The 26,416-nt window shown below is 45.5% G+C and overlaps 1 protein-coding gene across 1 annotated transcript in view; it reads left to right on the top strand.

Annotated features, from left to right (window-relative positions):
• The first annotated feature begins 1,473 nt into the window (after nt 1–1,473).
• Nucleotides 1,474–26,416, top strand: part of COL1A1 (collagen type I alpha 1 chain) — a 57,410-nt gene continuing 32,467 nt past the window's right edge. The window contains exons 1-23 of the mRNA XM_056864035.1: nt 1,474–1,783; nt 4,095–4,286; nt 5,865–5,902; nt 6,010–6,045; nt 6,608–6,700; nt 6,974–7,045; nt 8,062–8,106; nt 9,299–9,352; nt 10,217–10,270; nt 11,680–11,733; nt 12,828–12,881; nt 13,570–13,623; nt 13,730–13,774; nt 15,038–15,091; nt 15,204–15,248; nt 15,585–15,638; nt 17,443–17,541; nt 17,663–17,707; nt 17,796–17,894; nt 19,427–19,480; nt 19,578–19,685; nt 22,494–22,547; nt 24,949–25,047. Coding sequence (XP_056720013.1) covers nt 1,702–1,783; nt 4,095–4,286; nt 5,865–5,902; nt 6,010–6,045; nt 6,608–6,700; nt 6,974–7,045; nt 8,062–8,106; nt 9,299–9,352; nt 10,217–10,270; nt 11,680–11,733; nt 12,828–12,881; nt 13,570–13,623; nt 13,730–13,774; nt 15,038–15,091; nt 15,204–15,248; nt 15,585–15,638; nt 17,443–17,541; nt 17,663–17,707; nt 17,796–17,894; nt 19,427–19,480; nt 19,578–19,685; nt 22,494–22,547; nt 24,949–25,047 — 1,584 coding nt within the window. The 5' untranslated portion in view covers nt 1,474–1,701. The remainder of the gene's footprint in view (nt 1,784–4,094; nt 4,287–5,864; nt 5,903–6,009; nt 6,046–6,607; nt 6,701–6,973; nt 7,046–8,061; nt 8,107–9,298; nt 9,353–10,216; nt 10,271–11,679; nt 11,734–12,827; nt 12,882–13,569; nt 13,624–13,729; nt 13,775–15,037; nt 15,092–15,203; nt 15,249–15,584; nt 15,639–17,442; nt 17,542–17,662; nt 17,708–17,795; nt 17,895–19,426; nt 19,481–19,577; nt 19,686–22,493; nt 22,548–24,948; nt 25,048–26,416) is intronic.

The following is a 26,416-nucleotide window of genomic DNA, read 5'->3' on the forward strand; positions in this document are numbered from 1 at the left end:
TCTCAGTATTTTGCACACACATCTGGACAAATAAAGGGGACACAGTATTAAGAGCCACGCTTCTTTCAACAACAAATTATTTTTAATGCATTAGGACTTTTAAAGAATTGTTTCATCCTTTTTCGTGCATATGCAAACGCTCCGTTCTTTCCAGGTCTTTATGTAACCTTTTAGTCAGGAAACCTTAAACAAAGACATATAAAAAACACCCATCTAGAAACTGTACTTTTTTGGTGGAAGGAGGGGTGGTAAAGGCAAAGTCATAGCTATGATAGAGCCATCCTAAGCACGTCTATTCAGAATCCTACTCAGGTCTATTCATTGGGGCTTATGCTCAAGAAAGTGTTTTAGGATTACACAAAGAGACATCTAAACCTTGCCCTACACTGAAGAATGTTGACGTCCCGTCGTTTCCAAGGCTCATACGCTGTGATTTGAAACGTGCTCAAAATCATAGCTTGTTGCTCCAGTACGGAACACATGGCATGCAGCACCGTCACTCTGATTTCTACGGAATTTCCAGGTAAAGGTGTTTAACCGAGAACGTGAGGGAAAAGGTCAGCTTCCAACCTTCTCTTTCCAAGAGATAGGTGCAGGTATTCTGATCCGGAGCCCCATGGGTGCCTTGACTCATATATGGAGCTCCTGTGCATACGGGAGGAAATTGCGAGCTGCAAATCTGCAAATCGAGGAACTCTGCATATGCCTCGGAGCCACCGAGCTGAGCAGTGCTGCTATTCTACTCATCGGTGGCTGCCCTTATTTTTAAACATTTGATTTTTTTAATCGGCCGTTTCAAGACCGCTCTTCTTTACTTCAGCACATCCTAGTCTAAGCCATTCCTTAGCAGTGCCTCGATTTACATTCCTCTGTTTTAAATTAGTTGCTATTGGTTTTTTCCCCCAGAGAGAGACAGAGAAGATGGAGAAGGCTGGAGATGTAAAATCGAAGCCTCGGGCAACAAAGCCTTCACTGACATTGAACAGAAAGTTCCCAGGATCCCCGAACTTTTTGCTTGGTGTGTTACAAAACATGCATCATGCACATTTTGCTCTATACCACCCTCTGCTGCCTCACCTGCACAGGTGCCTTTTTTAGATCAGGCAGGGATTGATAATTCCACCTTACAGTTCCCTGCTCTTGTAAGCCTGGAAATGTGCAAGTTTTGCAACAGTCTCCTCCAACCTTCCCGTAACTGCTATTCTTTTTTAAAAACACACACGTTAATTTCCCTTTTCTTTGTACCTCCCCATACCTCAAGCCATACCCCATTACATTCCTCCTTCTTTGTGCACACTGTGTTCTCCAACACAGAGGATCCACTGCTTTGGAGAAGGAAGATGAGCAGGGTCCATTCTTTTGTGATTGGTTAGGAAGGGGGTTGGCTTTGATTCTCCACTTTGGGGTGGGGAGTGGGTATGTGTGTGTGTGTGTGTGTGTCCCGGGGCAGGCTGCGCTGTTCTGATTGGCCGAGGGGCTGGCCCAAGATCTCCCCCCCTCGAAAACTCTGGAGCCAGCAAAGAAGGGATCCACCTCTGGGACACTGGACCGTATAAAAAGGGAGCCTAAAAACTTGACAGAGTCAGTAGGAAGTTTCTGCTGGGGTCTGGAGTGGAACTACAGAAATCAGACCCTCCCTGTATGACTGGACTCTAAAGCAGAACCAAGGATACAAAGAGTCTTCATGTCTAATATTTAGACATGTTCAGCTTTGTGGATTCCCGGTTACTGCTTTTGATAGCAGCAACTGTTCTACTCACCAAAGGCCAAGGCGGAGAAGACAGTAAGTACAGCAACTTCTGCACTTTGAGTGCTATGCATGTGCTAAATGGCAACATTTCTTGCAGTCGGTTTGAGAAGGGGAAGGGGGGACCGACCTTTCCACCCCTGCTGTCTTTTCCTGTCTCTTCCTGTCAAGGACGAAACCCGTTTTTCCTCAACTCGTAGAAATCCAGAGGTTGTCAAGCGGCCGCCAACCCATTTCTGCAGGGAAAAGTTATCACTGTAATGGTATTCCGGTTACATGCACCCCTGTCTCGGGATATGTAGAGATAAAAACGGGTAAAAGAAAGCACTTCTGCGTAGATATGTCCTCAAGAATCCTGTTTAGGGAGAGAGGTCACAGATGTCTGTGACCTTTCTGAAGCTTCTGGGGTTGAAGGTAGGAGGAGAAAGGAGACAGCAGTGATGGGGAAATTCGAGCTTTTCTTCCTCTTTGCTCTTTGAAAGTGCTCTGTGGAGAAAATAAGTAACTTTCCAAAACCAAACTTAACCAGCTGCACATCGCCTTGGGCGTGTTTCTCTGTCTCTCCCTCCCTCCCTCCCTCCCTCCCTCCCTCCTCTTTTCTAAACATGTCCCTTGGGGCAAAGTAACAAGTTGGATCAATTAGAATTTCTGCAATGTTTTATCAAGTTCAGAAAATGGGGGTGGGGGTGGGGGAGGAAGGGGAGTGGGTTGTGCTTGGAAGGGAGCAGGAACGGGGAGAAGCTGCAGATTATGGAAAAGTCATTGTGTATTCTTGGAAAGCGGTGGTTGTGAGGAGGAGGAGAATAGTAAGGGGACAAGCCCATTTTCCCCTGCCTTGTTGAAGAAGTCTGCAAAAGCCATCAGACAATTATTTTTTTTTGGGGGGGGGGAGCTTCAAGATGAGTCATAAGGAAAAATGTTTTAGCAACCCATAAAGCACAAAAGTCTAGACATCACTTCACAGACAAAGCCAGTTGGACGTTCAGGATTGGGAGGGATGGCTTTCTCAATCAAGTCCAATGGTGACATCTAGTGGCCACTGACGGACTCACCCTTGCCCTGTGGCATTGGCCAGAAGGTGGGGAGGGGAGGGGTTGTGGGGAGTGGCCTGGAAATGGGTCAGTACTGATCAAAAGGAGTCTATTCCGGAGTCAGCAACTAAAAAGCACACATCCTCCCGCTGAGGGGGAAATTGCAAAAGTGCATTGTACCAGCAGCAAAGGACTTTGTGATGTGTGAAATGTTGTCTCCGATTGTGGGATTCCTTCTGAGTTTTGCCGCCATCTGGTGGTGGATCTGCTGTTTCCCTGCAACATTCCTAGGAGGGAGTCAAAGAAGAGTTGCAGTTTGCAAAATACCTTTAGTTATTCTTTTATTTATCTTTTTTCTCCAGTAATAGCAGGCTTTCTCCCCCTCTTTGCAATAAGTAAAGCAGCTGCCTGATGGCTTTATGGAAAAAAACTTATTTCTACAACCCACTGCTCATTTTTTTTTAATAAGAACTAAGTCCTATACCTGGAGAAATAACTCTTTAGATGCAGAACTCACCCCCCTTTTAAAACATTCTCAGTGGTGGTGGTGAATTCCTAAATCCTCTTAGCGTAGCTTTCCTTGTTCCTTTCTTAAATATGCTCCATTTCACATCCTTGGTGCTACTAGATGCATTGGTTTCTGAAAAAAAACTGGGATAGGATTTCAGCCTAGGTGGGAGACCAAAAGCCGCTTGACTTGTGAACACGCCCTGTTATGGTTAACACCTGCTGACTTCCCTCCCTTCCTAAGTTGTCTGCACTAGATCCAATTTCTCAAGGCCCCCGGGCCATCAACAGAATACATTTCCTTCCCCTCCACCGGTCCTCCGATCTGAATTCCTCGTTCTTGCTCTTTATCTCCTTCCTCCCCCCCCCCCAGAACCTTTGCAGACGGCTGTAAATTTCTCTCTCTCTCTCTTTTTCTTTTTTGTTTGGTTTGGCTTTGGCTCCACAATGTTGAGGTTACTAGTTGGATGTAACTACTGGCCAGAGATGGTTTTTTTGTTTAAATTCCAAAGCAACTGGAAAGAGTTATTGTGGGTCTGGCTCATTTCCTGAGTCGGCCTGATGAAAAGCAGATGACAATTTTGAATAACGACAAAAACAAAAATACCTCTCTTTGCGAAGTACAAAGGGAAGAGGAGAGAGGCAAAGATCGAACCCCCAGATCCTTTGAGAAATATTTCCACCCCTGGTCGATCCTGGCCGATCCTCCGAGATTCTCCCATGTGCCCTCCGCTTTGCTGTCACTGCCGGCCCCCAGACAGATCTTTGCCTCTTTGCTTGACTGCATTTCCCTCCTCTCGTTTCTTCAGTTCCATCTGGGACCTGCATACATGACGGAGTAACGTACAACGACAAAGATGTTTGGAAACCTGTAACCTGCCAGATATGCGTGTGTGACAATGGAGACATCCTTTGCGATGATGTGATTTGTGAAGATACAGCCGACTGTCCTAATGCTGAGATCCCCTTGGGAGAATGCTGTCCCATTTGCCCTGACACCGGTACTTACTTCACTAACCCATCTCCTGCCCCCTCCTGCCCATTCATTCCACCACCTACCTGCCTATCTATACAACTGTCCACTGTTCCACTTATCTCATGATATCCTTTCACGCTCCTAGGTAGCTATCCAAGGATTTCCTTTCCACACATATCTTCATATCTGTTGTTTTCTGGTCTATTCCATTAATTCACCTGGAATTCACTTCAGGGCCTTGACCCATACAAGGTACGCCCATTGCCTTCTCCAGCACCACAGCCAGCCAAGTCTGGGGCGAGTCCCTGTCGCATTGCTGCAGGGCCTGAGCTCAGATCTGACTGGCAGCGGTGTAGGTCCGGATGATGCCCATACCACTGATGGAGTAATCTGAACCCAGTGGTACATCAGCACTCTTCTCATTGTGCCACTCCAAGCAGTTGCTTGGGTGGCTTGGCTGGAGAACCTGCCCTGATCCACTCAGTCGCCCATCCAACACCTACCAGCCTACCCAAGCATCTAGCCAAATAACTCTTTCTACACTTCCTTCCCTTTTTCTTCCCTCCTAATTTCATACACCCAACCAATAACATCTACACATCCAACCAATTATCTTACCTATGACCCATCTATCATTTTCTAATGTGTTCAGCCAGCCGTTACCTACCATTCCTCCACCAACCCATTCATCACTAAGCTAGTGATCTGAGGCCTTGTTTCATTTCCGAAACACTGATAACAAACCGCTGCCTCAGTCTAAGGCCACAGACCACATCTCTTCCATGACGCTATCGTTTGGATTAACTAACATAAGTATTTGTATAAATATTTTTGTGTCCATCCTTCAAGTGCATGCCAGGGATTCAGGAAAACAATGTTTGGGGAGCCTAGAGATCGTGGATGGGTTTTTTTTTCAGGATATGCCATCAAAGGCTCCTTAATTTTAATCTAACACTAACATGGAGGCATTGTAGGAAGGAAACTGGACACCCATTTCCGTCCTTTGAAATGGGAATATTTCAAATGGGATTAAACCAGCAGTCTGGTTGATGTGAAAACTATCCCTCAGATCAGCATATGGTAGCCTCTAATCAGCCTGATAATGTTCTGGATTCCACAGGAAAAGAAGCCTGCTTTCTCAAAAAATATTATTATTCATTAATCTAATGGGATGTTCCAATAGCACAGGTAGAAAAGAGCAAGAGTCCAGTAGCACCTTAAAGACTAACAAACATTTCTGGCAGAGTATGAGCTTTCGTGAGTCACAGCTCACTTCTTCAGATACAGCTAGAATGTGACTCCATCTGTCCTTAAGTAGACAAGAATGAATCCATCTGAATTCACTCTTCTCTACTTAAGGACAGATGGAGCTGTATCTGAAGAAGTGAGCGGTGACTCACAAAAGCTCACACCCTGCCAGAAATTTTGTTAGTCTTTAAGGTGCTACTGGTCTCTTTTACTCTTTGCTACTGCTACAGAAAGACTAACACAGCTACCCATTGTGATCAATAGCACAGGTGGTACTCAGAGGCTCTATGGTGGCCGAAGATGATAATGACCACTTTTGAATCTTAATGGACCTTTTTTGTTTCGTTTGTTTAAGATGGCTCTCCAGCTTACACAGGAGCTGGTGGCGTAGAGGTAAATGACTTTTTTTCCCCATAAACCTAACTTTCATTTCTTTGGATGGATCAGTTTTGTTCTCTGGGTGGTACCAGTCTAATCACAATTCTCTTCTTACCTGGCAGGGTCCTAAAGGAGATCAAGGCCCAAGAGGAGATAGGGTAGGTGTCTATAACTAAACAATGTATTGTTGCACTTGAAAAAAGAGCGAAATTAAGGACTGGCAGGAGAAACTGTAGCAAAATACTGTGTGAGACAGACATAAGACACTGAAGACCCTGTCTTTGGTTATATTTTGAAATTTCACTTACTGGGTGAGAAAATAAAACTTCAGCCTGCTTAGATAGTTCTTGTCATTTATCTTCCCCTACAAAAACTGCATTGCCTTTTTTAAAAGTTTTTTTTTGGGGGGGGCATACAAAATGCTCTGATCTTCACTGCAACTTTCAATAAAAAATTTCAACCTAATTTTAACTATACATCCACCTGTTGTCTCAAGCAGGTACAAGGCTGTAGTGTAATTTATAACATAATTCACCGCAGACTAGGTGCTTCCAAAATTTTCCATCCAAGTTCTGGTCTTGCTCCACATTATTTGGAATTTATGTGCCCCTTTTCCAGTTTATATCCCAGTGTAAGGCTTTTCCCCACTAGGTGTGTGGGTCAGAGGATACTGTAATGATTAGTGCTAATATGGGGCTGCTGATGACTTTGTATCTACAGGGACTTCCTGGCCCACCTGGCAGAGATGGCATTCCTGGACAACCTGGACTCCCTGGACCCCCAGGCCCACCTGGGCCCCCAGGCCTTGGCGGAGTAAGTTGGACTTACGTGCTTCACTTAGTTACTCCACTTACTTGGAGTACTACAGTTACTTGGGTGTGGTGGGACACGGGCAGGATGGTGCTGCTGCAGTTGTCTTGTTTGGGGGCTTCCTAGAGGCACCTGGTTGGCCACTGTGTGAGCAGACTGCTGGACTTGATGGGCCTTGGGTCTGATCCAGCATGGCCTTTCTTATGTTCTTTCTTATGTTCACTGTTGCAAGGAGAGGGCTTAAACAAGCCTTTTTTCTTTCTTTCCCTCTGGTAGAACTTCGCTCCTCAGCTGTCCTATGGTTATGACGAAAAATCCGGCGGTGGGATGGCTGTCCCTGGCCCAATGGTAAGTCTTCGTGTGCTCCAGGGATAGGAGAAAATGTAACCCAAAGATGTAGAATTTATTGAGGAAGAAGAAAAGGATGGAGGAGGGGTGAGAAGGGAAAGGGTGGGCTTGAGACAGATATCAGCCAAAGAACCTTTCAGCTTCCTTCATTTCTTAAGATGGTGAAGTTTCGCAAGAAAGATAAATAAGACTGACGGCTGATGCTTGTTCTGTGAGCTCACGGAAGTGGTCTTTTTGGAGTTGAGAATCAAAGATTGACCTGACCACAGGAGAGTAAGAGTTGAAAGACCCTCTTGCCTTAAGGAAAAGGGATCTGAGGAGTGGGTTCATTGAATTTAATCATAATGAGGATAGTATTTGTGGTGACTCTAATATATATAAGGTTTCCCCCGAAGTGTTCATGCATTAATCTCAGTAATCCTCTCAGTAACTCTATAAAGTTGGCCATCCCTATAATCATAGGTGGGACTACAGCTCATAGGTGAGCCGAATATACAGACTGGGTGCGTGTGTGTGTTAGATTCGTGTCCACTATGCTGCATTGAAAATAAGTGGGAAGGTTTGAATATATGATTGATACAGATAACAGAGGGGAATGTGAAATCCACCCCCTTCAGAAATTCTTATTTAAATGGGGGGTCTCTCTCAAAATGTTTTGTATGTTTTGGCCAAACAGGAAGCTCCCCATTTTCCCATAAGTTTCTCTTTAGGAGAAATCTGATGTCCCCTTGCTAGCAAGCACCATTGGGAAGCTTTTTAATATCATGGTGACTGTAAAAGCAGAGGTTTTCCCGATGCAGATGATGACTCAAGATGGAAATGATACAAAAGAGATGGTTGGATCCAGAACACAAGAAAGAAGGATTTGGAGCTCATCTTTATGTAGGGCTTTGAAAAGATGGAATCAAGCAAGGTCAAGACAGGCCTAAAGAGATTGGATATTAATTGGGGTCTAGAAAAGATGGTCGTAAATTCATTTAATCTGTCAATCTGATGGCTTCTTCTTGCCTTTCCAGGGTCCATCTGGTCCCCGTGGTCTTCCTGGTCCTCCCGGTAGTCCTGTAAGTACTTTTTCGCTTTCCTCATAAAAATTGGGAAGTGGATCTTAATACTCCTTAGATGAGATGGTGTGTGTTTGGAATTTTAGCCAGCGGGTGCATTTGTAGAAGCACCAAATTTGGCACATGTAGTAGAGATTGCCATACGGTATGGGCAATATGTATGGATAACTGTCGGTGAAAGAAGCAGGGCGGGATGGGGACTGAGACAGATTTCCATCGGTGAGGAGAGCAATATTTGCCACTTGCATGGCCCTTCCCTTCTTTTCATGAAGCAGAATAAAGAGCAGGCAGATATATGCAAACATACTCAATTTGCATGGTTTATACAGTTGTGGAATTCAGCTATTTTTGTCACAGCATTTGAGGTAGCCCTGCTAATAAGTTTCTTTTCTTTTGTGCGTGTGCAGTCTTCTCTTTAGAGGCCTACACCATTCAAAATGTTTGCCTTCTCAGTAACTTTTCAGAGGAGGCCACAGGGAGTTGAGGGCAGAGGAAGTGCTAGACTATTTCCACTTTCCTCTTGGATGTTAGTGAGGGTCATGTAGTTAGATCCCTTTGCTACAGCTGCTTCATACCTACGGACCAATAATGTGAGCTGAACTCTAGGCCCAGAAACCAAAATGATGCAAAACCTATCCACCATCCTGGGGTTAATTTTGGTGCAAGTTCCTGTAATTCATGCTCTATAGTGCCAACTTCCTAATCCAAGATGGGGATGAGGATCTAGTTTCTGGTGGGTGCCCTCTGCACATGCTTGAGGGGCGCTCGTGACTTTATCATTGCTCTCCATCTTTGAGGGCTGAGAGCTGGTGAGCCTCGCCTCAAGTTATTCCTTACCACTGGGCTATAATCAGTTTATATTTCACTTTGTATCGTCTCCATCGTGTTAGATTAACCAAACCACCGTGTAGGAGATTCAAAACATGGGGGAAGGGGAGAGAAGTAGACTGCAATGGAGAAGCAGGCAAATGTTGCCAAGAAGTGCAAGAGGAAAATTTAGTTGTAACAAAGAAAGGGAGGCTGCTCTGGGCCAAAATTGCAGGGAAAGGAACGGAAGCACGAGTGGGAGGGGAAGTCAAAAGGCAGCCTCCAAGCTGAGACTGAGAGAGCGTATGGGCTCCTCCGTTCAAAACAAACAGGGCTGCAGATAGTAACTCGCCTTCTAACGCAACTGTTCTTTTGGCTCTTCCAGGGCCCCCAAGGTTTCCACGGTCCCCCTGGTGAACCCGGAGAGCCTGGTGCTGCTGTGAGTACCATCTGATCTCCGTTTTGCATTCTGTTTTCATATCGAGGCCAAGTGGAATGTGTTTGAGATCTGTTTCTCCGAGTTCTCTTTTTCCACCACTCGAGGGAGCTTTCAGACAGCGAATGCCAGATTTTTGGACTAAGAGGCCCTCTCTGGCATGACTTTTGAAGACTAAAGGGTAGGGTTGCCAGGTCCCTCTTCGCCACCAGCGGGAGATTTTGGGGGCGGAGCCTGAGGAGGGCGGGGTTTGGGGAGGGGAGGGACTTCAATGCCATAGAGTCCAATTGCCAAAGCGGCCATTTTCTCCAGGTGAACTGATCTCTGTCGGCTGGAGATCAGTTGTAATGGCCTTCCTTTTATCCCTTAGAAGCTCCTTGATCAATTGATCTTGAGCAGCATATATCTAGTGTTGGAGGGATATAAGGACTGAAACAAATCTTGCCACTGACAATGTAGCCTTGGGGTCCCTATCGCTTAGTAAAAAAGGCATTATGTCAGTCACAGAGGCATTGGATTTGTATATTAAAAGGGGGGAAATATAGTCCGATCGAAGTTCCTCGTAAAAGCGGCATTCCAAAAGGGCATGGGCTAATGAGTCAATAGAGCCAGAAGAGCAAGGGCAGATCCTGTCTGAGTATGGTATATTCAGTATTCTGCCCTGCATTACAATAGAAGGGTTAGCATTCAATCTAGCCAAGCCAAAAGCTCTACAGAGACGAGGAGTTGTCAAGGAGATCAGTTGTAATAGCAAAAGATCTCCAGCTACTACCTGGAGGTGGGCATATCTGCTGGGCTATAGATGGGGGTTGAGATGTCTTCTTGCCTCTGATTCTAATAAGTGTTTTTCTTCTTGCGACACTCTAGGGTCCTTTGGGTCCCCGTGGTCCAGCTGGCCCTCCTGGCAAGAACGGAGATGATGTGAGTAATCGTGCCCTTTTTCGGGGGGGGGGGAAGCCCTCTTTCTTGCAAAAATCCAAAGATGGGGTGGGCTCAAATTACTAGGCAGGTAACTGCCATATAGAGCCAGCGTGGTGTAGTGGTTAAGAGCGGCGGACTCTAATCTGGAGAACCGGGTTCGGTTCCCCACTCCTCTACATGAAGCCTGCTGGGTGACCTTGGGCTGGTCACAGTCCTCTCTGAACTCTCTCAGCTCACACGGAGGCAGGCAGTAGCGAACCATCTCCAAACATCTCTTGCCTTAGGGTTGCCAGGTTCCTCTTTGCAACCGGTGGGAGATTTGGGGGCGGAGCCTGAAGAAGGCGGGGTTTGGGGAGGGGCTTCGATGCCATAGAGTTCAATTGCCAAAGCGGCCATTTTTCTCCAGGTGATCTGATCTCTATCGGCTGGAGATCAGTTGAATTAGCAGGAGATCTCCTGCTACTACCGGCAGTTGGCAACCCTATCTTGCCTTGAAAACCCTATGGGTTCGCCATAAGTCAGCAGTGACTTACGGCACACACGCACACACGCACAACTGCCATCTGTGCTGGATTTTCCCAGAACTCTGGCATGAGCAAGCTAACTCGCACACCTGCCTTCAATTACCTCCAGAAAAAGCGAGTGTGGAGGTGAGGGTGCAACATGTGACTTTGCCCTGGGCTGGTCACCTGTTCCAGGTGATCAAAGAGTAGCTGCTCATTCTCCCACTGCCATTGGATTCTTTGCAGCCTATCTGCTACCTCATATTACACCATCTTCAGACGGAGACCTCAACAGTCCAGCTAGCACCTGCCAAGCCCCATTCTAATCCCCATTCATTCCTGTCCAGCATTCCTTTCTGTGCCTTTCCTCTTCCATTTGAGGCATGTGATCCTCAGGCATCCCCTGGGTATTTTACAATGCTTTTCCACTGGCCCTTGCAAATTTTAAAGTCGCTCCTGCCTAGAAAGTTCATCATTTTTTGGATCCTTTTTATTGTTTTATTATTATTATTTAGGGCACTTAATACCACAGTTTTCTCCCCAATAGGCGGTCAAAGCGGCTTACACAAATGTCTAATTCAAATAAACAACAATTAATCAAATAAGACACCAACAAAAAACAATACAACCCCCCCGCACCCCCCACAACTACATCCTAGACAGGTTCTGAATCAAGGGGCCATCTCACTAAATGGTTGCAGATTGTAAGGCACAGGCTAAGAGCCCTTTGGCTCATGCTGAAAGGCTCGTGCCTCTGACCACACTCAGGTGGTTAATACCTGCCAACAGGTATTAAACATGTTTACAAACATGGTTCATCAGTCAAAATGTTTATCCTTGTACGTTGGCTGTAAGCATCATTGGCCCAGTACTGGCCTGTAACTTTTCTTCTCTTCATTCTTCAAGGGTGAACCTGGAAAATCTGGCCGTCCTGGTGAACGCGGTCCTCCCGGCCCACAGGTAAGATGTCTCTTCCTAGTTCCTAGCTCTTCATTGGCCAGATGTCAAGCAACTACCCTTTTGGAGTTTGGAAATCCTCAGAGAATTAGATAAGCTTGAGGGTAGGACCAGTTGTCTAGATCAAGGCTCCCCAACCTTCTTCAGCCGCGGGTCCCTTTGGAATTCAGATACAGCATGGAGGAGCAGCCACAAAATGGCTGCCGCGGGAGGCGGAGCCAGCCACAAAATGGCTGCCACAGCTTACCTTCAGTCACACAGTGAAGAGACTTGTGCCGTGGTGGCAGCTGCTGCCAAAGCAACATTTTAAAAAATCTGTACAGCCAATAAAATCTCTAATGGCCAATCAGAAGCCTTGATAGGCAAAAGTCCCACATGGCCACACCCATTTTCTAAAAACACTTGTCAGAGGGTACCATAGGACCCACGTTGGGGACTCTTGGTCAAGATAAAGTTATGTAACCACCCATGCTTTGAAAGAAGGAGCTAAAGAACCATATGGGCAAGGAACCGCTGAAATATAATGATCCCATGGTCAGGTTCAAGGGGTTTATTTATTTAGAAGCCCATATGATCCCTCCAAGAACTCAAGGACATCTTACAATACACTTTTATCTCACTTCATCGTCCCAAATAATCCTGTAAGGTGGTACAATAAGCTGAGAGACACTGCCTTTCTAAAGGCCACACTCTCTGAGTTTGAACCCACATCAAAACCCAGAGTTCTGTCCCCTGCATCACATAGGCTCTGAAAATCACCCAAATGGATGATCCCTGCGAAATTCCTTCCCAAACTGTGGATCTGGAGCACTTAGGCTTGCTCTCAGCCAAAAAGAGAATATTGATCTTGAGTAAGCTTCGAGGCTGATGTTCAAGACCAGACAAAATTGAAAGAAGAGAAATAACCACTGAGGATGCATTAGAACCTCTTAGGCCTTTTTTATCATTACTCTACAATGTTGTAGCTATTGATCAAAGGCAGATTAAAGATGCTCCAGTTGCATACCATGCCTTGGTGTGAAGATGATTCACACCTACAGAAAGATGAAAGCTCCTTTGTTGTTGTTGTTAAATATTTCCTCATCATTTCGTTACAGGGTGCCCGTGGTCTTCCCGGAACTGCTGGCCTACCGGGCATGAAGGGACACAGAGTAAGTGCATTACACTTGTTCAATATCCAGTTCAATTCAGGAACCTTGTAGTTCACAGTGTCCCGAGGCTAAATTATCATCAGGAGAATGTATATATTTCTTTCAAAGCCTTTAAGATCCTTATCTACATCCATGGTATTACTAGCAGCACCTGTGACTGTCACTGGGGGCACCTTCGTTGCATAACTCCTGGCATTCGTGGCTGCAACAAAGGCCTTGGTCTCTATGCCCTACGCCCTGTTTGTTGTCCCTCCAGGGCAACTATGTGAAACAAGATGCTAGACTAGATGGACCATCCGTCTGATCCAGCAGGGCTCTTCTTATGTTCTTACGTACAACACCCCCAGTTTCATAGTCATGTGAACCTTGGAATGAAGTCCTCTTCTGTTGCTGATTACCATAGGAATGAGTCAAGGCCCAACCTAAGAAGGCCATTAAGGCAACATTTAATGGAATCCTAAACAGACTTAACACCCTTCTAAACCCATTTACTTCAGTGGACCTAGAAGGGTGTAACTCTGCTTAGGATTACAGTTAGTTGAGCATTGCAATATGGAACCCATAGCCTTTTTTTTAAGCATAAAAGTATAGACCCCCCCACCTTTGGGGGAGCTCTACCTCTTGGATTCTAATATTTCTCTTCTTCTTCTTCTCCTTCTCCATCCAACCATCCATCTATCCATTTTAGGGTTTCAGTGGTCTTGATGGTGCTAAGGGTGACAGTGGTCCAGCTGGTCCCAAGGTGAGTCTCCACATTACCTGTGGACATCCTAAAAGTTTCTGAAGTATTCCTCCCCCACATCCTTTCAGGAACTGGATGTTGACACCTGTTTTTTCTTTTCCTTTAGGGTGAGCCTGGCAGCCCTGGTGAGAATGGTGCCCCTGGACAAGTAGTGAGTATACATTTCCCTCATTCTTCTGTCCACCATTTTGAAGGAACACCTCATGTCTCATCTTTATAGGGACAGATTGGGTATCAGCAAGAAGGGCAGGGTAGTGAAAGTTGTCCCATATTGCAGAAACCAATTTCCTTTTCCCAGAGAGGTAGAACAGGGTGGTACATTTCAAGTCTTCGGTTCTAAGGTTGGATTCAGTTAAAATGTATTCCAATCCATTGCAGCTTTGGTAGGAATCAGGTGGAACTCAATTATCTGAAGACGCCCAGTTCTCTACACTTCCTTCATGACTTGTCCAATGAGCACTGGAGACGAGCGAACTAGTTCCATTCGATTAACTCATGTCAACGGCAGAAAGCAGTGCAAATTGAGGGAAACTTTCAGTCTGAGTCCATCCTTCCATGAAGCACAACAATGTTCTGTGTGAGGGACAGAAAACCTTGAGATAAGGGAGGAACACCAAGAACATTCCCCCCCCCAAATTGGATGTTAGAAGCATCCGAGTAGAAAAAAGAATGAAGCAAAGGCTCTTTCAGTTCTTTCGATGGATGCCCCCCCAAATGATATTTAGATTTACACAGAAACACATAGTAATAACTAGAGAATTTGTTGACTATATAAGATTCTAGGTACAGAGATATATATCCGGTTGCAATGGTAGTTCAAAAACATGGTTTATTAGGCCCAGTAAGGAGTATTCATGCCTTAACATAATTTTAAATAAGACAAATATTCTAGATTAAATGTAAGTTAGAGAATAAATGTTTCTGTATTTGCTTTAACAGAATATAGTGTATGTTAAAAGTAAAAGAATAGAATTAATTAATATAGATTGTGCTAGGGCCACTCTGTTAGTTATTTGAGAAGGATTTTGTTGTGAAGATTTAGTCTGAGGAGTGTATGATGTGTATGAATTGTACGTGTTTTAGTAAAACAATAAAAAATTTAAAAAGAAAAGAAACACATAGTAATAAAGAGATACTTTCATTGGGAAAGAGGGAGGAGTGTCTTTAAAAATTAGCTTTAAGTCCGAGGCCTCTGTACAGCATCATAAACAAAGAACCATATTAAGGCCTTCCAGATGAGGATCCTGGCAAATTCTGGTAGATGAGAGAACACATTAAAGCCAGTAAATGGGGAGCAAAGAGGTCCATGCTATAGATAAGAAACACTAATGAAAGGATGGATGCCCAGCAATGGGGTGCAGATAAAAAAAACCACTTTCTCCCAGCTGATCTTGTTTCCTCTTCTTCTGCTTAGGGCCCACGTGGTCTTCCTGGTGAGAGAGGCCGCCCTGGCCCATCTGGTTCTGCCGTAAGTATTTCCCTTTACACTTAAGGACCCTGACCTATTGCGATGCTCGATGGATTGGCTCTGATTTGGTGTGAAACCGGTCCGTAACGCGAGTTGTTGTCCCTCCTTACAGGGTGCTCGTGGTAACGATGGTGCCGCCGGTGCTGCCGGACCCCCAGTAAGTATTTCCGTGGTGTTCTGCTTCTCCGAATGAGCCGTGGCTGTGCGAAGGGTGGCTATCGTTTTCTTGGCCGAGAGCAACCCAGCCGTGCAAAACGCTGGTCATCGCCAGCCTCTGCGTTTGACCCAAATGGTGGGACTGCAAGGCAGGCCTTTTCTATACTTAACCAACTGTGGGGTGGAATAGTTTTGTCTCCAGTTCTCTGCCCATTGTCAAAGCACGGATCTTTGGCCACAGCTGGTGCTGAGTTGGTCAGTTCCAGGCGGTGATTAGGCAGAGGCTGTAAGGAGAACTGTGTCATCACCACTTAATGTCTCGCCCTTCTTCTTTTAGGGCCCCACTGGTCCAGCTGGTCCTCCTGGCTTCCCTGGCGCTGTTGGCCCTAAGGTAAGCACACGGACTCACTTGACATTTCGAAATAACTGTTTTGGGGAGATTCAATACAAAAGCGTCACAGTAGCTGAATTATTTTATCATTTACTTCGTTTATACCCCACCTTTCTCCCCAGTGGAACCCAAAGTGGCTTACGTTGTTCTCCTCTAGTCCATTTTTATGCTGACAACAACCCCGTGGTCAGGCAGAGAGTGTGTGACTAGCCCAAGGTCATCCAGCAAGCTTCCATGGAAGAGTAGGGATTCGAACTTGGGTCTCCCAGATCCTAGTCCAATACTCTAACCATGACACCACATTGGCTGTCCTTTAGCCTCTAGCTCTCTGATCTCAGTATTTTGTTTAACTTTTTTTTTTTAAGAGAGGGCTTTTTAGACTTGACCTTATCATATATAAACCAACCACAAGCATTTTCTTCATCTGAACTACTACTGATAAGCCCCAGTAAGAAGCCAGTTTTTGAAAGCGCATCTTCCTAAAAACCTGTGGATCTTGCCGGCTTAGTTACAAGACTAAGAAACCCTGATAGGTTCTCATTTGTGGATTAAGGGCAACACATCCATTGCTAAACTTGATGCCATTCTCATCTTACAAGAGTGGGGTGGTTGCATGCCCATGGCACGCTATCATGCCACTTTGGTAATGTTTGAACCCAAGGGCCCAGCCCTACTGCATTCTATTCTAGTATTACATATACCTATGGTTGCTAACTCCAGCTTAAGAAATTCATGGGGATTTGGGGGTAATACTTGGGGAGGGCAGAGTTTGGGAGGGGGGACTGCTTTGGGGAGGAAGTGACCACACTGTAGAACCTGCCACACGATCTTCTGGTAAGGATAACCAGAGCAGAGGTGGAACCATAAAGGAACAGTAATGAGACTGTTCCAGTAATATAAGAAGTACTGTAGGTCACAGATCTTACAAGCTATGGTTTCTTTCCATCAATGCTGGTCTCCTCGCCCGCCCACCGCTGAATCTTATGGGGGGCTCTGCTGGGACCTATATGTCACAATTAAGTGCACCATCTGAAAAGATGTTATTGGTTATTTATCAATTTTCAGGGCTGGTTTTGATCAGTGTTTTAACAGTTTTTATTGTGTTTTATGGTACAATTTGTATTTGTGTGAGCCGCTCTGAGACCGGCTTTGTTTAATAAAAGAAATAAATAAAAGCTTCGATGAAAGATATCTCCAACAGCAAGCCTGAGATATCTGGACTCAAATGGGAGTGAGGCCTTAATAAACCTCATTTAGATTACAGGCTCTCCAGTAGTAAAGTGACCAGACAGGAAGATAGAATCTCAGTAAGAGGAGGTAGGGAGTGGTGAAGATTGTCACGAAAGAATAGGGTTTCCAGCTCCGGGTTGGGAAATACCTGGAGATTTGGGGGCGGAGCCTGAGGAAGGCGGGGTTTGGGGAGGTGAGGGACTTCAATGCCATAGAGGCCGATTGCCAAAGCGGCCATTTTCTCCATGGGAACGGATCTCTATCGGCTGGAGATCAGTTGTAACAGCAGGAGATCTCCAGCTAGTACCTGGAAGTTGGCAACCCTAATGGCTAGGGTTTGGGGGGCAGAGCCTGAGGAGGGTGGGGTTTGGGGAGGGACTTCAATGCCATAGAGTCCAATTGCCCAAGCAGCCATTTTCTCCAGGAGAACTGATCTCTATCGGCTAGAGATCAGTTGTAATAGCAGGAGATCTCCACCCAGTGCCTAGAGATTGGCAACCCTAGGAAAGGAAGATGCTCCCACCAGCCCCGACGAAGACTCCTTACGTATCCTCTTCTTTCTCTTGCTGCTCAGGGTGAAACCGGTCCCCAAGGTGCCCGTGGTGGTGAAGGCCCACAAGGTGCTCGCGGCGAACCCGGCCCAGCCGGCCCTGCTGGTGCTGCCGGTCCTTCTGTAAGTCCTACCTCCGGTTTATTTTTTGGCAATTCTATCCATTCTGGTATTTGTCAGAATTTTTCTGGAGATAAGCTCCTCTGATAACAATCCACCTCTTTTGCCTCTTCCTCTGTTTTAGGGCAACCCTGGTAGCGACGGTCAACCCGGTGCCAAAGGCGCCAATGTAAGTATCATTCCGTAACACCGTTCCCACTTTCTCTGCCATCACCGATGCCTGGTTTTTTTCTTACCAGCTTTGCTTTCTTTTCTAGGGTGCTCCTGGTATTGCTGGTGCTCCTGGTTTCCCTGGTGCTCGTGGCCCAGCGGGACCTCAGGGTCCCAGTGGCGGTCCAGGTCCCAAGGGTAACAGCGTAAGTGTTGCCTCATTGTCACTGTTTCTTTAAAAAAATTAAGTCACACCTACCTTACAAACAAAGAGCTGGGCATCTGGGTACCCCCTCATTTTCTTAACCACAAGAGCTCACAGCGACGCCTATCACCACCATGCCACCAATCATGCAGCTGGCAACTCCAGGTTGGGAAATTACTTGAGATTTTGGGGTGGAACCTAGGGAGGGTGTGGTTTGGGGAAAGGTATAACACCAGTCCATGGCATCCATGGACTGCCAAAAAAAACAAATCAGTGGGTTATAGATCAAATCAAGCCTGAACTGACCCTAGAAGCAAAAATGACTAAACTGAGGCTATCGTATTTTGGTCACATTATGAGAAGGCAAGAGTCACTAGAAAAGATAGTCATGCTAGGAAAAGTTGAGGGCAGCAGGAAAAGAGGAAGACCCAACAAGAGCTGGGTTGACTCAATAAAGGAAGCCATGCCCCTCAGTTTGCAAGACCTGAGCAAGGCTGTTAAAGATAGGACATTTTGGAGGACATTGATTCATAGGGTTGCCATGAGTCGGAAGCGACTTGATGGCACTTAACACACACACACACACACACACATAACACCAGTGGGGTATAACACCATGGAGCCAGTGGGGTACAACACCATAGAGCCCACCCTCCAAAGCAGCCATTTTCTCCAGGGGAACTGATTTCTGTAGTCTGGAAAGCAGTTATAATTCTAGAAGATCTCCAGGCCCCACCTGGAGGTTATTGTGATTCAGGTTTGGCCATAGTTGTTGTTTTTTTTCTTTTGGGTTCCCACCTGGAGGTTAGCAGCTTTACCAATGCAGAAAGCATCTTCCTTCCATGTTTGCCTCTGCCTCATGCTCGCTAACTGGGTTTGCGTCATTGTTGCGCAATAGATCCTTAGTATGTTCTCCCAGTTTCTGGAATGTTCCAAATATGTACCTAATGGGGCATGGCTTCCAATATTTGGCTGATGATAGGGCACCAGCTTTCTTGATCTGGTCACATATCAAACCTCCCAGTCAGCACTGGGATCTGAAATTCTGAAGATTACAGTATTCCAAAGCTTCTCCTGTGCAGCAGATGAGATGTTTTAAGATATAATTAGACTTTAGCTATATATCGAACCGTTAAGTAATGGTAATGGTATGAAAATGTACATTTTGAAGGGAACCACTCCACAGTGACGGAAAGGAATGTTTCCGTCACAGATAGCTAGTTCCGTAGAGAGCTTGTCAGTTAGAGCACCCATCCTGATATGACACACGTTGGAGGGAATTTTATCTACGTTTCCCATTGCCAGTCCTTTTTTGACAGGTGTCAAAGCTAATTACCGGCTGCGCTGGCACTTTACCCAGATCTGTCCCTCTCTAGATGGTGTTGTTAGCAGATCCTGCCGAGAGCATTGCAGGGAAACCATCTAGTCTTGTTCTCTTGAAGGAACTCAGTAGGATAAGGAACAGAAATCCACCGTTGTGTTGCTTTCACTGAACAAGAGAAGTGATCATTTTATTTCTCTTCATACCTTTAGGGCGAACCTGGTGCTCCTGGAAACAAAGGTGATGCCGGCGCCAAAGGCGAACCTGTAAGTCTCCTTCTCACAATCACCTTGTGTTGCATCTGTAACTTTCCCCACTTTTATTTCCCCACTTGTCTTCATTGTCTTCATTGACTTCATTTAGGGCCCCGCTGGTGTTCAAGGTCCCCATGGCCCCCCTGGTGAAGAAGGCAAGAGAGGATCCCGTGGTGAGCCTGGACCCGCCGGCTTGCCTGGACCTGCTGGCGAACGAGTATGTAGCATATTTCAATATTTTAGTCTCCCCTTACCTCCGAACATTAGGGGTCTCACATGCTTGTAGCACCCATTCAGAACAGTTCGCCTGTGCGTGGGACATACGTCCCTTGAATGTGCCCACACTACCTCGGTAAGCAAATTAGTTAGCAATTGCAGAGACAATTAGCAAAGGAAACAAAAACCAACCAGAAAGGCAGACACAAGTCTCAATCAATTCATGGGTCATTCCCCGGGGGAAAGCTATGCCGAAAACAGAATCCTAGAAATAGAAGGGACCTCCAGGGTCATCTAGTCCAGCCCCCAGCACAATGCAGGAAATTCACAGCTACCTTCCCCCCCACACACAAACACATACCCCTGCTCTATGCCCAGCAGATGCCAAAAAAAAAAAAAAAAAAAAACCCTCCAGGATCCCTGGCCAAACTAGTGTAGAGGAAAATTGCTTCCTGACCCCAAAACTTCAGGAGACTGAATCTGTGGGTGTGAGGGTACCTTTGTCAGTTTATATATAATTAGATTTTAGATATATATCAAAATGTTAAGTAATGGTAACGGTATGAAAATGTATAACCAAACTTCTATGCAGAGTTAATCCATTAATGTCAATGGGCTTAGACTGGTGTAACTCTGCATAGGATTTCACTCCCAGTTGACAAGTATGATGTATCCTTTCCTCATGCAGTGGTCTGAACCCACGGGGGTGGCTCACGATTTGGGCATCATAAGTGAGCCAGACCTGTCTGTTCTCTTCCTCCAAACAGATCTGCATTGCATTCACTCCCCAACCCCTAAAGATTTAAGCCCCGTTCACACATTACAGTTGAAGGCATGTTCATCTTGGGTGTCCGTGTGTACATCTGTAAGGAACAGCCAACTTTATAAATGAGACTGGGAACCACTATGTGCATAAATGTGGGATTTGAACCACATGTTCAACTGTACATGTGTTGAATGTAACGTGAGAATTACTCAACATGGGTATAAAAAAAATCAAGCATACACTGTACAGTTTGTACATGTATTCACTGTAATTTGTATTTCCCCTCAGTTCCTCAGTTGAAACCACAGTTTCTTGAGAACTGTCTCATACAGAGAAAAAAGAAAGAAGATCTTTAAGGGCAAAAAGGAGAACGCTAGTCAAGTCATCCACTCTGTTTGGTGACAATCAAATGTTTTGAAGTCCCTCAGACCAATCTGATCAAAACTCCTCTTATATTAGATCATACTCCCCCCTTATTTTTTACAATGTCCTGAACACATGGACACACGAAGCTGCCCTATACTGAATTAGACCATCAAGGTCCATCAAAGTATTTTCTACTCAGACTGGTAGCGGCTCGCCAGGGTCTAAGGCTGAGGTCTTTCACATCACCTACTTGCCTAGTCCCTTTAACTGGAGATGCCAGGGATTGAACCTGGGACCTTCTCCACGCCAAGCAGATGCTCTACCACTGAGCCATGGCCCCTCCCCAGTCCTGTAATATGTCACATGAAACTCTAGCATGAGACACCTGGAGCACCTCTGAAGGTTTCTTTCCGGATTAGCAAAAGAAAGGCTATAAGAGGAGCCCTGCTGGGACCAGACAAGAGTTCCATCTATTTCAGCATCCTGTTAATCGCAGTAGCCCAACAGTTGCTCTGGAGGACCAACAAACAAGACATAGAGGCCTGATCCTTCCCACAACGGTGCCTCCAAGCACTGGTATTCAGAAAGTGGCTAGTAGCCACTGACAGACCTCTCCTCCTTGAATCTGTTTAACAGTTTGATAAGAACATGTACAACTTTTTCAGCACCTGTTCTCTGTTTGGAGATCCAAGTGCTGCCTTGAAGCAAAGGGAGGGTTGATTAGTGCACGGGCCTGCCTTAGCCAGAAGGTTGAACTATGATTCTTGAGAGAACAGCATTACTATTGATTACATTTATACACGCCTTTCTTGCATCATTTAGTTCAGGGTGCTCCCCTCTAGGACTCCCATCCCGACACATAATCTACTAAGCTTCAGCAAAGTTCCTGTATCATGTGCCATCGGACCATACCCTGGGCCCATTATTCCAAAACATAGTTGTGTACATAGATCTGTGTGTAGGGGGGTGATGTTTATGGGAGTCTGTCTTGGGAATGGGTGGGGTGCCTGCACTAAGTAGCTTGTGACTGTGCAATCCTGAGCACATTTACTTAGAAAAAAGTCCTGCTGAGTTCAGTGGGATTTACTGACGCAAAAGTGTGGACAGGATTGCAGCCGTTTTGACTGGGTATCTGATGAAACGACAACGGAGCTCGACTTAGCATTGTTCCGTTCACGCAGTTAGGATCGCACAAGCGGAAACGCTAACCATCTTGGGCAAAGAGGATGGCGCAGTTCCGCACAGTGTCTTATTGCATTTCCAAAGTCATACATCTATGTTTTATTTTTGAAAGCCTGTCTTCTGCTCTGGGTGGCGGAACTCCATTGTGTGCATACAAATATGCAATGATATGGAAAAACCGACTTTGAGCTGCTCTAGCAGGGCTTGCGCTAGGCCTTATACAAGTGGAATCCAAAATCTGTATACGGTGAAGATAACTTAGTTCACGCCTGTTGTAGAAAACTTTAAAAATGCACTTCCACTTGCACAACACGACTTTCACATGCATTAGCCATAGGATACAGACTGTTGATTTTAGTACCAATGTCTTTTTCTTACTGCAACAGGATAAGTGGTTCTATTTTAATTTTCTGACAATAAGACTGTCTTTGGGGTTGTCATGTTGGCAGAGTTGGGCTTGTGGCATTCACCTGACCTCCTTTCTTCCATTCACAGGGTGCTCCCGGAGGCCGCGGTTTCCCTGGCTCAGATGGCATTGCTGGTCCCAAGGTAGGGGGCAGCCCTATGTTGTTGGTATCTTTTCTACCGAAGGAAAGGCATACACATTTTAAAAGATCTCATGATCTTATGGAAGCCAATAGCAACATGCCCATTATTTCCCTGAGGTCAGGGAGGACTGGTTAGGTTGAAAGCTGGGCGTAGTTTTTTGAGGTGAAAGAGTACTTCCAGATTGTGGGACAAAATGTGGGGCAGGGAAGATGCGGATTTTCCGTACAGCATCTGGAAGCCCTGTGTGATCCTGTTCATCTTTTTGAATCTCATATTAAATGTAAAAAATGATCACCGCCCCAGCCTACAATTTAGAATTGAGGTGAGGCTCAGTGGTTTAGCAGTATTATATTTTTACATGCATAATAAACTTCATTGCGTTGGGTCCTCATAAGAACCCTGTGAAGAAGGCCAAAGGAGTACCCTAATAAAGTCTGTTCGGTGACAGTAAAATGTCTTGAATTCCCTGTTACAAAGAGAGAGAAAGCAAGAAAGGGGAATCCTAGGGAGCCATACTCTATGGCATGGAACTCCTTCCCTTTTATCTCAGATATGTAGTGGCTGTCCAGATTTACTCAGCATTGTGGGAATGGCATTCTGTACCTGATGACCAGGGGTACAGGCATGCTGTATGTATTCCTCTGTCAACCGAAACAGGATCATTTCTTTGTTTCCTATATTTATATCTCAGGGTAGATGGCGGCTAACCAGTTGAACATCTAACACAGGGCTTCTTAAACTTTTTCTACTTGCGGCCCCTTTTTGTCCGAGAAATTTTTACGCGACCCCGGGTATATAGGTATATAAAATAGGTATACAAACCAAACATTTACTGATAATAAATCATAAAGAAATTTATACTGTTGCCAAATTTTTCGCAACCTCCACGTTCAGTTCCGCGACTCCGTATGGGGCCGCGACCCACAGTTTAAGAAGCGTTGCTCTAGCAGAAACATTAAAATTCAGCATTAAAATATAAGATTAAAAGAAACTGAAATCCTCCAGTTTGAATTTAACTTTGGGTCTCTATTGTTATCATTTCACAGATAGGGAACTAAGATGAGGACTGAGGTAACAACTGGCCCAAACCCATTCTGCGTTGATGACAACTTTGTGTCTTGAATCTAGTTTTTTGGGGTTGAGATCTAGCTGCCCAGCAAACACGGGAATCTAGGGCGACCCCAGACACTGAGGGAACATTTGTGTGTGTAAAGTGCCGTCAAGTCGCAGCTGACTTATGGCGACCCCTTTTGGGAGTTTTCATGACAAGAGACTAGCAGAGGTGGTTTGCCAGTGCCTTCCTCTGGTATTCCTTGGTGGTTTCCCATCCAAATACTAACCAGGGCTGACCCTGCTTAGCTTCTGAGATCTGACGAGATCAGGCTAGCCTGGGCCATCCAGGTCAGGGTGAGGGAACATCTGCATCTCCCCAAAACATCTGAGCAATTTTGCAGTAGCTTATAGGAGCTGGCAAAACCTGATCATCAGAGAAACTGGAGAAGGCCTTTTGCTGCCCCCTCGTCCTCAAACCTCCAGGATCCTTACCCCCAAGTGACGAAAACTGCTATTGATGCCGGCTCCTCTTTCTCCCCTTCCTGTTGTTTCAGATCATTTGTACTGTCAAGCTGGGTGCCAAGGATTGAAGTATATAAATTTCTCCCCCACACCCAATCCCACACATTCACTTTAAACTTTCCCCACCCAGTTTATTACATACCCCAAGGGCCTTTGGACGCCTTTTTTTCCAGGCACCAGAACTTGGCCGAGAGACAGCCTCCAACTTTTCTCCCACCCCAACCCGTACCCTCTTCCAGCCCTTTTGTGCTTTCCTCCACTTCAGAGCTTTCATCATTTGACTTAATATTTTTCCCCCTGCCTCGTCATGGGTTGGATCCAGCCAGCTTTTTCATTCATTGTCCCAATAGTCCTCCTTCCTACTGCCCCCATCCCACACGGCTTTCATCCATGAGGGTTTACAATAGCCTTTTGATGTCATATTTGATGTCGTTCATTTTTAAACATCCGAAAAGCCGGCGTGATCCAACCCATGGGAACTCTCCAGGTTTATTTCAAGTGGGCTTGTTGATGTTAATTTGACTGAAATGGAACCAAAGCCTAGCATATATACATCATACGAACGCACTTTGGGCCTTTTTGTGGACCAGTGGGGCAGCCAACATCTTATTTTTCTGCAGATCATTGTATGCATTTTTAGCTCCCCCACCCAACCCCAAAATCAAACAGTCCAATACTGATCTCCATTCCTCATTCACCTCCTCTTACGCTATTAATCTTTGAGTCTAGCACTAATAAGAGACCTTAGGGGCATGGGACAACACAATGATGCTAGTACTCGCCTCTACCTCATAAAATCTTTACTTGACTTCTTTTCCTCTTCTAGGGTCCCCCTGGTGAACGTGGATCTCCTGGCCCTGCCGGTGCCAAAGGATCTACTGGTGAAGCTGGACGCCCTGGCGAACCTGGTCTCCCTGGAGCCAAGGTAAGTGAACGACAAGTCCTTTTACACAGATACAGCCCACAAACAGGAATTGGCCCCATGGCTTCCTGTTGACTCCTCTGCAACAGAAAACAAGGCGTACTGTATCACAAGTAGGGTTGTCAGGTCCCTCTTCACCACCGGCAGGAGGTTTTTGGGGCGGAGCCTGAGGAGGGCAGGGTTTGGGGAGGGACTTCAATACCTTAGAGTCCAATTGCCAAGGCAGCCATTTTCTCCAGCCGAACTGATCTCTAATGGCTGGAGATCAGTTGTAATAGCAGGAGATCTTCTGCTGTTACCTGGAGGTTGGCAACCCTAATCACAAGCCTTGGAGCCCAGAGAGGCACTTAGTCATGCCCCATATCATAAGCTTCTCTTGATTCGATACTGAGTAATTTCCATTATTAGTATTTTCAGCATGCCTTCTTCATGAGGGCACGGGGCAGGCAACAAGCATTCCCACGTTGCACAAAACAGAATTCAGGCCGATTGTTAAACCTACACAATACAATCACACAACTGATATCACCCTTTCCTCTGAAGGGGGAGAACTGAGGGTTACTTCTCATGGATATCTTTATACCATTCAAAACTTCAATGAACACTCCATTTTTGTGCAATGTGCAACCTTGGAATAAAACACAAAACAGCAAAGTAACATTTTCCCTTTCTCCCCAATTAAGCCATAGGCTTTTCCAGGTCTAGATAATGAGGAAGTCCTTGTACCTTTAAATAGCTGCGTGGAAAGGGTCATTCTACTTTAGGAGCAATTTTTCCCATCACATTGTTTACAATGATGTGAGAAATAATGCCTGGTAAGATTGACCCTTCTATGCTACTATGATATAGGGGCCTCTCCCGGTCCAGAACTGACCACTTGATAAATCAGAATCCCCAATTAAAATATGCACTCACTATTCCAGATCCCTACCACCTTCAAAACAACCACAGTCCTATAAAAGTAATACAGATGGTTTAAGGATGAATTTCTTGCCCATTTGTTATAACGACGCATTCAGGTGATTTTTAACAAACTTTACAGATGCTAAACAGACTAAAACTGGGATAAAAGAGGAACTTTTGTTGTTGGGGGTGGGGGTGAAAGCTTTCATCAATAGGAAAAGTGCCCCCCTACACACTCACAAAGTTTTTGGTGATTTGAACTGAGGAGATACTGAAAAAACAGGGCAAAAATATTTGACCATTCAGAGTAAGGAAAATGCTGATCCAGAAGGCCATCATATCGCCAGATATGTTTACCCCTGGGGCACTGTGACATCTCCCACCTGTGGTCCCTGACTGGCTGGGATCTCTCCACAAAGGAAAAGAAGCCTTTAAAAATAGTGCAGGGAAAGCAGCAGCGATGGGAAAC

This window comes from Euleptes europaea, chromosome 18 (assembly GCF_029931775.1).
Source record: "Euleptes europaea isolate rEulEur1 chromosome 18, rEulEur1.hap1, whole genome shotgun sequence".
Lineage (NCBI taxonomy): Eukaryota > Metazoa > Chordata > Lepidosauria > Squamata > Sphaerodactylidae > Euleptes > Euleptes europaea.